The sequence below is a fragment of the Nycticebus coucang genome, chromosome 6, assembly GCF_027406575.1.
Source record: "Nycticebus coucang isolate mNycCou1 chromosome 6, mNycCou1.pri, whole genome shotgun sequence".
In the NCBI taxonomy this organism is placed as follows: domain Eukaryota; kingdom Metazoa; phylum Chordata; class Mammalia; order Primates; family Lorisidae; genus Nycticebus; species Nycticebus coucang.
Window position 1 is genome coordinate 103,691,717 of NC_069785.1, and position 14,507 is coordinate 103,706,223.

The window sequence follows — 14,507 nt, forward strand, 5'->3', positions numbered from 1 at the left end:
GAGAAAACATTTGGAGAAGGAAGTCAGCGGGGGTGGGGGTGGGGGGGTGGGAAGGACGGTGTCGGACAGCGGGAGGGAAAGGTGCCAGGCAGTGTGGCCGTGGTGCAGGCCAGCAGGGCCGCAGAAGAGGGCATTGTTGCTAAAAGACAGTAAAGGAGAAAGAGAGGGAGAGGAGGGGAAGAGAGAGGGAGAGAGGGGAAAAGAGAGGGAAACAGAGGGAAAGTGAAGAGCAGAGAGAGGAACAGTGGCTGGTGGTGGGAACCCCTCTGTCTACTTCCCCTCCAACACGGGGCAATACATTTGGGTCATCCTATAACCACTGTGTGAGGAGCTGAGGCGTCAACACCTGCTTCATATCAAGACTTTTAATTTAGCTTTTACAAGTCAAATCATGAAAACCCCACTAGCCCATGTGTTTCTCTTTCTGCCTTGGCTGCTAGGGGTTTTGTGCTAGTGTCCTCTCAAACTATTATCTCACTCATGTCTATCACATTCATGGATTTATTTTTCCATACCACACACGAAAAATCCCCAACCTCTGCTTAACACTGTGAATCAGATTCAATACTCTCTGGGAGGTATAATAAAATGACACATTTCTATGCATTATTTACTTACACATATCTATATCCTCACAAACGTTTGGTGAGGTGAGTTTTATTATTTATACATAATACTAAGACTCAGTAAAATTAAATAAGTCACCCAAGATCAGACAGCTTTGGCAGAAAAGCTGGTACAAGAAGCCAGATCTTACTTCCAAATCACAAGGCTGCCTCTTTGGCTATACACATCGCTGCTTTGTTCTATGAAGATAAACAGCTGTCCCCATACACCCATAGGGGGTCCATTCTAAGCCCGCCAGTGGATGCTTGAAACTGTAAATAGCACCAGACCTTACACATACTATGTTTTTTTCCAAGACATACCTACCTATGGTAAAGTTCAATTTCTTTTTTTTTTTTGAGACAGAGTGTCACTTTGTCACCCTCAGTAGAGTGCAGTACCATCATAGCTCACAGCAACCTCATACTCTTGGGCTCAAGCGATTCTCTCGCCTCAGCTTCCTGAGTAGCTGGAACTATAGGTGCCCGCCACAATGCCTGGATAGACCTCTTGCTCAGCCTGGCCTCAAATTCGTGAGCTCAGGCAATCCACCCACCTCGGCCTTCCAGGTGCTGGGATTACAGGTGTGAGCCAATGTACCCAACCTGGTAAAGTTTAATTTCTAAGTTAGGCATAGCAAGAGACTAACAACAACAATCACCACAGTGTGCCCGCATCACTATCCTGCACTTTGGGGCTGTTAATCGGTGAATAAGGCATACTCCAATGTAAGCACTGTGACTCTGCCAATCTCATAACCAAACCAACTGCTACCTGACGGACGGAGGGGCAGGTGGCACACACAGGGTGGGGCTCCCACGCCAGTCAAGATGGCATGAAATTTAAAATTTATGAATTGTTTATTTTTGGAACTTACTGTTTTATATTTTCAGCTTGAGGCTGCCCACTGATGACTGAGAGCTCAAACTGTGGGAAACAGAACCCTGGCTACGGGGGACCACTGTACATGCTGTGTGGAGAAGGCGTATGTCCCTACCAGGGAATAATCACACATGCAGCAGGTATGAGAGAAGCTGGCAGGATTGGGACTTCTCTGAACGCTGGGGCCAGGTCCACAGGCAGGGGCTGCGTGGGCTGGAGATTTGGAGGACCTGCAGAGAGGGTCCTCTAGCTTGCCTTGTTTTGTCCTGGAGGTGTGATCACACCCAGGCCTAGACAGTTTGTATTCCCGTGACAATGGTGGACGAGTGCCACTTTCTGCACATGTGCATGTGTAACTGTGTGTCTCTACCAAACTGTCTTCAGCATGGGGTTAGGGACATCTTGGTCACCGAGCACCCTCACCCCGGCCTGGTGCCCAGCAAAGAGCAGACACTCAGAGCATACGTCCCGAGCTGAGTTGAGGAGTATGTTAGCCCCACGGCCTCGCTGACAATCCACTTTCCACACTGTCCACAGGGGAAGCCAAATGAGAGCCAAGCCCAAGGGCATGGACTGGAAGCTCCAGGAAAATGGGAGCCCCTGCTCCAACACTTGGCACCACAGGCATGAGGCAGACTTGTGGGGTAAGCCAGGCTGTGCAAGAACTTGGCTCTTTCCTTGCATGGGCCAGAGGACATGGCCAAGTGCGCCATCAGGTCAGCATTCGGAGAGGCTCCCATGGGGACCTCCTCTTATCTGCACCAAATATAAGGAAACAGGCAGCCGTCACCCATGTTTGCAGACCTGCGTCTTCTGCCCGCTGAGGAAGCACAGGCAGGGTGCCTCCCATGTTCCCTCTACCTGGCATGCCGGGGATAGGGTAGAACTAGTTAGCTCCACAAACGAAGTATGGAAGGCGCTGCCATGTGCAAAGCTCAGCCCTAGAAGCTGGGGACAGAGAACAGAGGAAGGCAGCTGGCAGCTCTGCACCCTCCTGGGCCAAGTGACAGGTAAGGCACCTTACCCGTGATAGCTCATGTGGTCCCCACGACAGCATTTCGTGAATCAAGGAAGCAAGTCTCCAAGGAGTGGACACCCTGCCCGAGAGGCCTCAAGAAGTGGCAGAGGAAGGGCTGGGCGCAAGACCTCCTGGCCTTTTCCATAAGCCTCATAGCCAAGGCACCGTCTCGGTTCCTAGAGAGCTTCTCATGAAGCAGGGGCAGCAGATAACTGTAACCATGAGAGAGCTTACCAAGGGCCATGGCCTAGACCTAGGACCAACTGCCACAGGTCTACTGGGGTGTATGAGAGGCAGCCTAGCGACAGCATCCAGACAGGGTCCCAGGGTATGGCACACAGCTGGGTGCAACGTTGGCCTATGAGGGTGTGTCGAGAGGGCTCTTCTGGTAGGAGACACAGCATGGGCAAGTTTGGGGGCTGGGGAAGCTGAGGTGCGGTGGGGGATTGGGCTATGCATGTAGGCAGCTCAGGAGACATGGCGGTGCAGGAGACACAGCAGCGAGCCACCACTATGCTTGATTTAGGTGTGATATTAACACATGAGATGGCAAAGACCAAGCAAAACCGACCTTAGCACGGCTTTTCATGACAACAGCCTCTTCTTCACCAACACCATGAAAAGATGAGCCGGAAGGAGGGGGACAACAGGGAGGCTGCTTTACATTTCCCTGGATTTAGCTTTCCCATTTGACTTCTAGGGGAATGTGACCCAGGGAGGGAATCCAAAAGCAGATGCGAATTTCCAGGCTCTTGGCCAGTGTGCATTGCTGCACCAAACTCAAACTTCACCATATTCTAAGGGCTTCCTGTTCTGGCTATTCAAATGATTTTGTTTAAATACAGAGTTCAAGGGCTGGGTGTGGCTGATACAGCCACCTCCATGCTTTTGCAAGAATAAGCCACTTCCCTTTATCAACATTTGTCTTCCATGTCAGCTGCCAGTGGCTGGAGCCCAAGGAACACACACGTGGGGCTGCCATGGCGAGGCTCCTACCCAAGGGGCGAGGCTGCTCACAGAGTGAGAGTCCCTTCAGCTGGACGGCAGGGTGGGATCACATGTTACATTCCTTCCATTTCTGTTCAAAACCAACCAGGTTCCAATAGTGTCTGCAGTCTGAAACCTCAGACATGCTGTCGGGGGAGAGGCCTGTGCCTGGGCAGCGGTGCTGTGAGGCGAGGCTTTGGAGGGAGGCTGGCCTGGGCACCAGCTGTGGCTCTGTTACCATCTTGCTGTGTTGCCTGGGGTAGGCAAGAGAACCTCCCTGAGTCCTCATGTCTTACTGTGACAAAATGGGCTGACAACACCTGTGAAGCTTTGAGGATGACGGAAGATAATGAATGCATGGGAAAGGGTCTGGCTAGTGGCTGGGCATGGAATGGAGGCCCGTCATGTTAAAGCTTCATTTCCACACGCCCAGGAAAGTGCAGCTGATCCAACCTAAACCTGATATGCTAGACGATGCAAAGTCTTTAATAATTTCCACACATTTAGCAAACATTCGCCATAAAAGACCTGCCTTTGCAGTGTTTAACCATCCTAATTTTATATTTTTCCAAAACGAAAGCCACCTGCCGTGGGCTCTGACCCATGCAAACTGCTTTTCTAGAGCCACCCTTGAGCCAGGCTCTGCACTCAGCTGTGGACACAATGGGGAAAGGCACAGACATGAGGCTGCCCACGGGGAGATTCGGTTCTAGTAAAGAAGGTGTTGGGGGTGGTTAATAAACCCCCAAACAAGCCCATGGACAAATATGTATAAAACCAAACTAGGAAGAAAATCTGTGAAGGAGGCTGGGGCATCTTGCATAGCCAGGTGGGCATCAACAGCATCTCTATGACATGAGCTAAAGCTAAAGGAGAAGAAGATGCCAGTCACGTGAGGAGTGGGGGAAAGCACTCCAGCCAGGGGACAGCATGTGCAAAGGCCCTGGGATGGGTGAAAGCATATCTAGGGAGCCAGACACAGGCTCAGGTAGCTGAAGAGCAGTACCCAGTGAGGGTGAGGCTGGGCCAGGGCCATACAGAGCATGAAGTTTGGCAAGGAGCTTGGATTTGATTCTACATGTCCTGGAAGGGTTATGTGTAAAGCTGAGGCAAAACCCAATTTATGTTTTCAGATGGCTGAGAGTGGAATGAGACTAAAAACAAGGAGACCAGTAAGGATGTTATTGCCCCATCAGATGGGAGATGGGGATAGCCTTGTTGAGGCGGGTGGGACAGGAGAGAGGGGAGGGGCTGGATGTGCAGAGTGAGATTAAGAGCCGAGTGAAGGGTGCTTCTTGTTTCTAGCCTGAGCAAGCAGGTAGATGGGGCATTCATGTGGGGGTGCAGAGAAGAAAGGAAGAACAGTCTGGGTGGAGTCACCCCATGGCTAGGATGACCCAGGGAGATACTGTAGCGAGGAGGGCAGCCAAGGTCAGAGCCCTGGGGTCATGGCTTGTAGAAGATAGAAGAGGGAGAACCAGCATAGGAGGCTGAAAAATATGAAGATGCCATTCCAGGGTGATATCCAAGAGTGCAAGGAGCTGGGAGGTTAGGAGATCTGCCCAGATATGTAGCTTAAAATTGGAGTCCTGTATTAATTTGTGCAGACGCAGCAATGCCTCTGGCAGAAGATGAGAGACAAAATACTAGTCCCTCTTGAAAAGTAATTCAAAGTCCTCTTTTCTTTCTTCTTCTTCTTTTTTTTAAAAAACCTCTTGGCTCAACAATTCTTTTATTTATTTATTTATTTATTTATTTATTTATTTATTTATTTTTTGTGATTTTTGGCCGGGGGCTGGGTTTGAACCCGCCACCTCCGGCATATGGGACCGGCGCCCTACTCCTTGAGCCACAGGCGCCGCCCCAAAGTCCTCTTTTCTTGTTACACAGCCCATTCTATTCTTTCCTGGGGCTGCAGAGAGATGGCAGAGCCCTGTGGGGAGAGGAAGTGTGTTCACTCGCTCATCAGGCTGCATCTGGGCTCAGGAAGGAAGGACCAGGTCCTCAGCTTGAACCCTAGGTTTGTTAGCCGCGTGGCATGGAGGTGCGTTTACTTCATTGAGCCTCACTTTACCTGTACCACGAAGACGATAATGACCATCCCCTACGACTACCTCCTATGAAAATTCATTAAAGTCCTGCATGTGATAACATCCTCCTCAAAGGCTGGCGTGTAGTAGACGTTCAGTAAATCCCAGCTAGGAGCAGTGATGTGCCTGATGCCTTCCCAGGGTGGCCATCCTCTCCTGCTCCCAAGAGTCATCCTAAGCCCCCCCCATCTGTATGCAAAGCACCCTCACTAAACAAACAACTGCCTCCCCAAACTGCCTCCTGTTTCTAATTCCCACTGCTTTTGTTCAAATTCTGGCCTCTGGTCATCTCTAACCAGAACAATTTTAAAAGCCTCCTGACTTGTCTTTGTTTCTAGTTACTTCCTGCATCTGTTTCTGTGGCATACCTGGGCTACCAAATACCACAGAACACTGCTCTGCTTAAAATCCTGGCTGACCTTTATGTGACTGAGGAGAGGATCCAAATTCCTTAACACAGCATCAGGGCCCTACACACTATTTGGCTGCCCCAGGCTCACGGCCCCACTGCCCACCCCTTTCCACTAGTCGCTGGTCACACTGTGCTCTCAGGAGCTGTTCAGCACTCTCCCCGTGGGCCATCTTCTCATCCATCTCTGGTACTGTCCCTTGGTCTAGAGTGCTCTCTTATTTCTTTTATGTTCATCCTTTAAGATCATCCCAACTGTGCCCTCTGCTGGGAGACCCTTCCTGCCTTTCCCCCCTGTGGCTAACCTATCCATCTGCTGTGCTCTGCCTTCTTTTCTCACAGCCCTGATGGATGCCTTGGATAGGACTTTGCAGCCTGCCTGGTGCACAGTAGGACTAACGTCCTCCCAACACGCCCACAGTCCTCAGGCTGTGTATCAGCTGTACGGACCTGCTGGAAGCTCTCACGAAGATGGCTCTGATCTTCAGGGTGGCAGAACTCCAAAATGTCCTTTCCCAGAAGGTCCTAAATGAAAGAGACAAACTTTAATAATCCAGATTCCACTTGCAATTATTTATCTACTCACTGTTAGGCAATGGCATTCGTTTCCATCTCCTTTGGCCTGGCCCGCTACAGATTTTTTAAACAGTGGATGCTAATTTCCGTGGGGCCCTCAGGGAGCTGGCTCTCTGGTATCCGCTCTCCCTTCCTTTGGCACGCTCAGTTACCCATTTCTAATTTTGCTGAGGTCCTACATCAGCAGCTTCAGAATGCAATTTTATTTTTGTTTGCCTTGGAGAGCAAAATTGTAATAAACATATTTTAATAAACATAAAAAGAAAGCAAAATGATAGCATGAAGGCAGATGCATTGCCTCTGAAAGCTGGAGTTGTTTTAAGCGTGGAAGCTGTTGCTGTCCTGTGGCAGAGGAAATGAGGTTATCATAAAATAACAGTATTGGTTAAAAGCCTGTTTACTATTGACCCTTGTTAGTCTGTTTATTTAAGGGATCCACCATTAACCCCAAACAAAAGTGTGTTTCACAGTGAAACAGACCAGAATAAGGTAAACTGTGAAGAGGCAACTTTAGGCATGTTATAGGGAAGTGGTCCTGTTGGAAGTACCTTAAACGCAAAAGATTTATACTAACTCATCGATCAGAACCTGAATCAGCAAACAGCCCAAGTGTGAGATGACACTGGCCATGGAGGGGAAACCTTATCTTTGTGCCATTGAGCATCCAGATGGTCGTGGAAGGTGTCAGTGGATAAATGAATTTGGCTGGAAATAATTGCCATGAGAGGTTATGGTGAATTTGGAAACAAATCAATTTTCCCCTTTATTGCATCTAAAAATCCCAAACTTTGCATGAATCTAGAGATGTGGAATTATATGAAGCCTCCTAGTATTTCTTGTTGGAACTGTTTCTAGCTAAAAAATATACATGTAATTAAAATACTCATACAACATGTCCCGAACTTTGTTCCTGAGAACAAGGATCTTATTCTTAAAAAAAAAAAAAAAAATTTTTTTTTTTTTTTTTTTTTTTGTAGAGACAGAGTCTCACTTTATGGCCCTCGGTAGAGTGCCGTGGCCTCACACAGCTCACAGCAACCTCCAACTCCTGGGCTTAAGCGATTCTCTTGCCTCAGCCTCCCGAGTAGCTGGGACTACAGGCGCCGCCACAACGCCCGGCTATTTTTTGGTTGCAGTTTGACCGGGGCCGGGTTTGAACCCACCACCCTCGGTATATGGGGCCGGCGCCTTACCGACTGAGCCACAGGTGCCGCCCAAAAAAAATGCTTTTTATTTTGAAAGAAATTTAAATCTGTAGAAAAGTTGAAAGAATAATAACAATGAATCCCTATATCCCTCATGTATGTTCGACAATTCTCAATATTTGGCCACATTTGCATTTTTCTTTGTCTATATGTATAAATGTATACACAAGCATTATGTATATATTTAACAATTTCTTGCTGAACCATTTACAAGTAGGTTGTAGACAACATGACACTTCACTCCAATGTGTACCTCATAAACGACATTATCTTACAGAATTACAATATACCCATACTATGCCTAAGAAAAAAATAATTATTTGATAAAATCACCCAATAGTCCATACATATCAACATTTTAATTGCTTCACAAATACCTTTTCTAGTGATATGTCTTCAGACCACAACTTCTTCTGCCTTTTGTGTATATGACACTGACTTTTTAAAAATGTCTGGAACAGAGGCGGTGCCCATAGCTCAGTGGGTAAGGTGCCAGCCACCCAGGGTTCGAAAACAGCCTGGGCCAGCTAAAAAACAATGACAACTGCAGCAACAACAACAAAATAGCTGGGTGTTTTGGTGGGTGCCTATAGTACCAGCTACTTAGGAGGCTGAGGCAAGAGAATCACTTAAGCCTAAGAGTTAGAGATTGCTGTGAGCTGAAGGCCACGGTACTCTACTGAGGGCGACACAATGAAATTCTGTCTCCAAAAAAAGGTCTGGAACAAAGACCTGAAAATGTGCCCCCCACTTTAAAAAGTTTCTAAATAACCATGAAAAGCAAAGGGTTAAACAAATTGAGGTGGACATCTTTACCAGACTTTGTAGAGTCTTTCACATCAACAAGCTTTGTAATGAAGATTAACTGATCAGACTGCCCTTTTAGCAGAATATTGGAACTCTAGTTTGTGAAAAATCAGCTAAAGAATTACAATGGCCAGAGCAAGGAATAAGGAATACCCTTCCACGGGTGCAAACGATGCCCTTTCTAGTTTTGGAAGGATGCCACTCTATCCAAGCCAGGGAACAAGGATCTTTATGCTGTCTCCCTGCCGTGCCCTTCTGTCATATCTCAAGCAGTTAAGAATAGTTTAAGGAAAATTAAACCTCTAGCCAACTGCTAAGAGCTCAAACCATCTACTGACCTGGGGTTGGTAGCCAATCACACTGATGCATCGTGGGTCCACGAATGTGATGATTCCATCAGAGTTATGGCGGGACAAGAACTCGGTGGGCACCGACATCCCATTCATGTCCATGCACACAGGAGAACTGGTCACCTGGGATGCAGAAAACCCATTGTTGAGGTAATGGTGACAGAGACAGAGAGTGGGAATAATCCACATGGATTTAATTTCACTCATCCTTCCATGTCATTCGTATGAAAAGCCTGAAGTGTTCGAATAGCACCCATCAGATCTTTAACTAACTGCAACGGTTGGCCACTTTCTTTACATGTCTTGAGCTTCATTTGCTTTATGAACCAATGGGAATAATGAAACATACACTATCATGGGGTGGTTGTGAAGTTCCAAAGAGATACTGCATGTTAAACTTTGCCACAATGTTGGTACTTAGTTGGTGTTCAATTAATGTTAATACTCTTCCCTTTTATAACGATGGTAAATGAGCCTAATGAACTGGTCAAAATATTTGGAACATAAACATTTGTGGGCTGAATTTACCCAAATATTCTTTCCTCACTCATCTGCAAAGAAATGACCAGTGTTTGTCATACATGAATGAAATTGCTTATTCACGTGTCTGAAACTGGTCAGACCTAGGAAACCAGGGACATGAAAGATCAGTGACACCTGAACCACAGCTATTATGCCTCCCCTCATCAGCAGGGAAGACCCTCCCATGTCCCAGGGAGAATGAACAGTCCAGTCGATGGAGTGGCTGCTTGTATGCCAGACACGGAGACATTTAATTTTCACAAGTGAAAAAGCTCTTGGGGAGCTTGCAGGGATGAGCCTGTGCTCAGCTAAGCCCGTAAACCAGACAGTGAAAGAAGCTGACTGAGGTGAGAGCTCAAAGCCATGAGCACAGGGAGGGCGTGGGCTTGATTTTAACTGAGCATCAGGGGCTCATTTTAGCTGGGTTTTGAAGGATGAGTACATCATAAGGACACAGGAGAAGAAAGAATTCTGAAAAGAGAAGATGGGGAGTGTGTGGAGGGTTCATAGAAAGGGCAATGGTGTGGTTTGGAAGAAGGATGTGGTAAGAGAGGAGGAAGGGAAGAGGATGGGTGAAGCGATGAGTCCAGACTTTATCCAGTAGACCGTGGGGAAACATTCAAGGTGGTGGAGCAGGGATGTGAGGGGAGCAGACCTCCACTCGGTGGTAACAGACCTGTGCAGCATGTCCATGCAAGGAGGCCTCTGTTGCTCACAGCTCACGGCCCCTTTTCTTCTTGATGCAGCCTCAGCTTTGTCCCACAGAGTGAGACACGCAACCCAACAAGGACCATTCAAACCTCAGTCCCCTGCTCTCTGAGATAATAGGCCTTTGAGATTAAATGGGCTCTGCGCTTTTTCTTACCTGGAGTCTCCCAATTGCCACCAGGCAATATTTACTGCCTTGTCCCACGTCGGCGTCCTCTTCAGGTATAGTCATTCCTGAAGTGAGAAACGCCAGTGTCATCCACAACACACCCAAGGTGAATGGAAAAGGGGGAATGTGCCCACGATTTTATTTTTGCCATCAAAAACACAGATCTACTGCTGGCCACTCAGGTCTGGGAGTCAGGTGACGAGTTAGCCTGTTCCCTGTCCGCCTCCAGCTTCTGTCTCTGCCTGCTGTCTTTTGAGAATTTCATGGTCTACGTACTATCTGCATCTGTGAATTGCACAGAGAAAGTTAAGGAAGATGAAATGGAAATAATTCATCTACACATTTGCACAATTTAGCCAAAACATTTAGTTGGGAAGGAAACTTCAGTAAGAAGCCTACACGGGTCCTTCAAGTTATGTAAATATCTCATGTATCTATAGACAAAGAATCGAACAAAGATCCTAAGAAGCAAATGAAAACAACAAAAATTAATCTGACATTACTAATTGCCAGACCTGGGAACGCTACAAATATTTCCCCTTATCAGGGAAAGCCAGAATTTTCTAAAGGCTAGAAAGGAGAAATTGGTGATAGTGGTATGGATTAAGCTTTGAAAACTAGTGCTCTAGATAGGAAGAAATTGGTTAAAACAATCCTCATTGTTGATTGGGGGCAGACAAGAGTTTGGTCCAGTAAGGGTCTGGCATTAGGGTCCCTCACAGTGGAAGGTTTTTGAACATCTGTCGCTGGTTAGAAATGCTACAGTAACAACAAACATTCCTTTTTGATATCTGCTAGTCTGTTAAGCAGAGAATTTCCTTTTACACTGCGTAACACGTAACATAAATATTTCCGCACTGGGTCAGATCAAAGGTTCCCAGTGACAGAGTCACACAAGTACAACCAGAGCCCCTCCCTATGGACTTCAGAGGGCGGGTTCAGCATCACTGCCATTCCACAGGCCAGAGAAATGTCACCCCGTCTCCATCCCCACCACACATTCCCCTCTCCTTTCTGTCCCTGTCCCAGCTGCCCTGCAGGGAGCCCATCTCCTTAGTTTCTGGGCTGTCCCTGCTGCATTTCCTTTGCACAATGAGCAGACACACGGACATTTTCTCAGCCCTCTTCTCTTGAGGGCAGCATGCTGCAGACACTCTTTCGGACTTTGCTTATTTCACTTAACAGTTCCTCCTGGAATTCACTTCACACCCATTCAGTTCTTCCTCAACTCTTCTTTAGAGCTGCCTCATCCTGTTGGTGTGCATGGCCCATTCAACCACTTTCCTATGCAGGAACATCAAGGAGTTTCCAATAGTTTACAATCAGAAATGATAATGCAACAAGCAACCTTGTTCACATGTATTTTCTTATCACTGGAGGGGCATGTTCAGGGCAGATCCCTACCAGGATTATTGTGCAGAAAAGCCGGCACATATGTAGTTGTATTTTGGCAAATTTCCCTCCAGAAGGGATGCTCCAGTCTGCAATCCCACCAGCCATGTATGGGGGGTCGGTTTCCCCGTGGTCTTGGCTAACAGAACGTGCTGGCACATTATTCAATCTTTGTCAGTCTGATAGGTGAGAAAGGTTTATTAATGTTGTTCTAATTTGCATTTCTCTAATTAAGAGTGAGTCTGAACATCGTTTCACATGTTTGAGGATCATTTTTGTATCTTGCTGCTCAGGGACTTGCCTGCTCCCTGTTTTTCTGTGTTGGTCTTTCTTCTCTCCATTTCTAAGTATTCCCTACATATCTGGCACACGGAGGCACCACAGAGCCTGCTGCTGTGAATGCTTTCCAACACGGCTCCCTGTCCTTTGCCTTTGCAGAAGATTTTAAAATTTCCAAGACTTTGTAAAGTCAGATTTATCAATCCTTTATTACCTCTGGAGTCTGAGCCATGGTTAGAAAGCTACTGTCTACATAAAAGTTAAAGATGAATCACCCCTCTGTTCCTCTGATACTTTCATGGCTTCATTTTATACATGTAGGTCCCTCATTCCATTTGGAGCTGCTATTTGCAGGGTGCATCTAATTCTCTTTTTCTAAATGGCTATCGAGTTGCTTTATTAACATTTCTTAAAAATGCAGTGATTTGAGATGCTGCCTTCATCCCATAACACGGTCTCACACCTGGTTGGCTGCCTCTTCTCACCACTGGCCCACTGTCTACTCAGGCAGCAGTAACACGCCTTTCAGTGACAGAGGCCTGACCGTGTGTTTTAATGTCTGGCAGGACTTCTCCTCCCTTGTAGTTTTTCCTTTCCAGTGTGCTCTTGGCTATTCTTGAAGGTGTATTTTTCTATGTGAACTTCAGTATCAACTTATCCCATAAAATAGACTGATTGCACTGACTTTGGAAATTAACTTCGGGAGAACTGACATCTTTATAACATTGAATTGGCTTACTCAAGAATAAGGGAACTTTCCCCATTTGTTTAAGTACGGTGTCTTTCAGGAGTGTTTCCAAATGTCCTCATACACACTTTGTATTAGTTTGCTTATGCTTATTAAAATTATTACTAAGTATTTAATATTCTTTGTTAATATTATAGATTTCCTCTGTTCATTGTTTATGAATATGAAGGCTACTAATGTTTATATATCAACATTGCATTGTGCTACTTCACTAAATTATTTGTTTCAGTTAGTTTTGTCATTAATTCACTAGGCTTTTCCAGGTATGCTGGTACATAATCTAAAAACGGAGAGTTTTTCTTTTTTATTAAAGATTCTTTTGCTTCTGATTTCTCTTATTTGATTGTATAAACTATCTCTCTTACAATTTTGAATAGTAGCAGAGGCAGTGGGCATTCTTGCCTTGTTTCTGATCTTACTGGAAATGTCTCAGAGGTTTCTCAAATAAGATACTGCCTTTTGGACAAAAAGATACAAGACACATGCACACACATTTATCATGTTAAGAAATTATCTCTCAATTATTATGCAGCATTTTTGCAAATCTCTTTAATGGCTTAACAGTGGACAGCTGGGTTCTAATATCTGTTCTGCACTCACTCTGGGACAGCATGTTGTTGTAGTTGAGATATATAAAGAAAATATGTCCTCATGTGGATATGTAGTTGCAAAAGTAGAAAGTGTTCTCAGAATACTGTACATATCCTTTGATATTTTTTTTCCAAATCTTTGAGAAGTGGTAGTTTCTTAAGGACTAATTGCACTATAAAATCCAAACTATATTAATGAATTTTATATTGTTACACTATAACATAGATTGGTCTAACTTTGGATGGATTTTTTACCAATACATGATTTTATATTTCATGGCTTGTACATTGGGAAAATATTGGTTCACCACGTTATACAGGTCTTCTAAATGTTGACATATTATATTATGCAACATTTAAAAAATCATATGTGTTAATATTACCATGTATATCTTCAGAAACATCTATAGATATTGATCAGGGTTGTGGTGTTGGATGCAAGCTTCCAAAATTCATGTTTTCCTAAGAATACTTGAGCTTTACAATTGACAACAAATATCACTTCAAGGAAAATATTATTTGAGATACATATGTATCCACCAGATACATACGTTTGAACAACCATAGTTTGTTAGTCATTCTTTCCAGTAAAAACTCTTTTCGTGAAATGAAAAAAGCAGCCAGCTCAGCTCATGACCTGAGAAGCTTTTCCTTGACACAATCGCCAGGCATTGTTGCACAGCAGAAGCTGCTTCACAGGGTGCTTTCCATTCCGGGGTTTGATGCAATTTGTAACTTTTATTATCTCATCAAGGCCATTCTCATGTGACACCAGCATTTACAAGTTTGTTTGTTTGATTTTGATTGCAAGTGTGTGGAGACTAAGAGTACAAGGACTGCTAAGCTAACATTCGGTGCCACTGCCTGGTTACACTAAGGCCCAAGCAAGTTTTACCCACCGCACAGTGAAAAGGGCAATAATATCTGGGAGTTGTAATGAAAATAGTTTTAACTTTTGTGCCCTGACACTGTCCTGGGACTCCCGGGATCTGTGGGCCAGGCTCCAACAATGGCCGCTGCCTGATACGCTGCTGCTGTTCCCCAGAATCTCCTCCCTCCCTGTGTCTTTTAAAATCCTGTCCAGCGTCTCTTTTTCTAGCCATACAGGATAAATCCCTAGACTATGTCTCTAGTTAAACCTTTCTCTGGATTTCTAGACCCTCACTTAC

At 45.5% G+C, this 14,507-nt stretch overlaps 1 protein-coding gene across 7 annotated transcripts in view; it reads right to left on the bottom strand.

Moving 5' to 3' along the window:
• Positions 1–14,507, bottom strand: part of ARNT2 (aryl hydrocarbon receptor nuclear translocator 2) — a 215,536-nt gene that overhangs the window by 34,860 nt on the left and 166,169 nt on the right. For all 7 annotated transcript variants that reach the window (XM_053593527.1, XM_053593533.1, XM_053593530.1 and 4 more), the window contains 3 exons: positions 10,318–10,394; positions 8,919–9,053; positions 6,443–6,517 (listed from right to left, as the gene is read on the bottom strand). In XM_053593527.1, coding sequence (XP_053449502.1) covers positions 6,443–6,517; positions 8,919–9,053; positions 10,318–10,394 — 287 coding nt within the window. The remainder of the gene's footprint in view (positions 1–6,442; positions 6,518–8,918; positions 9,054–10,317; positions 10,395–14,507) is intronic.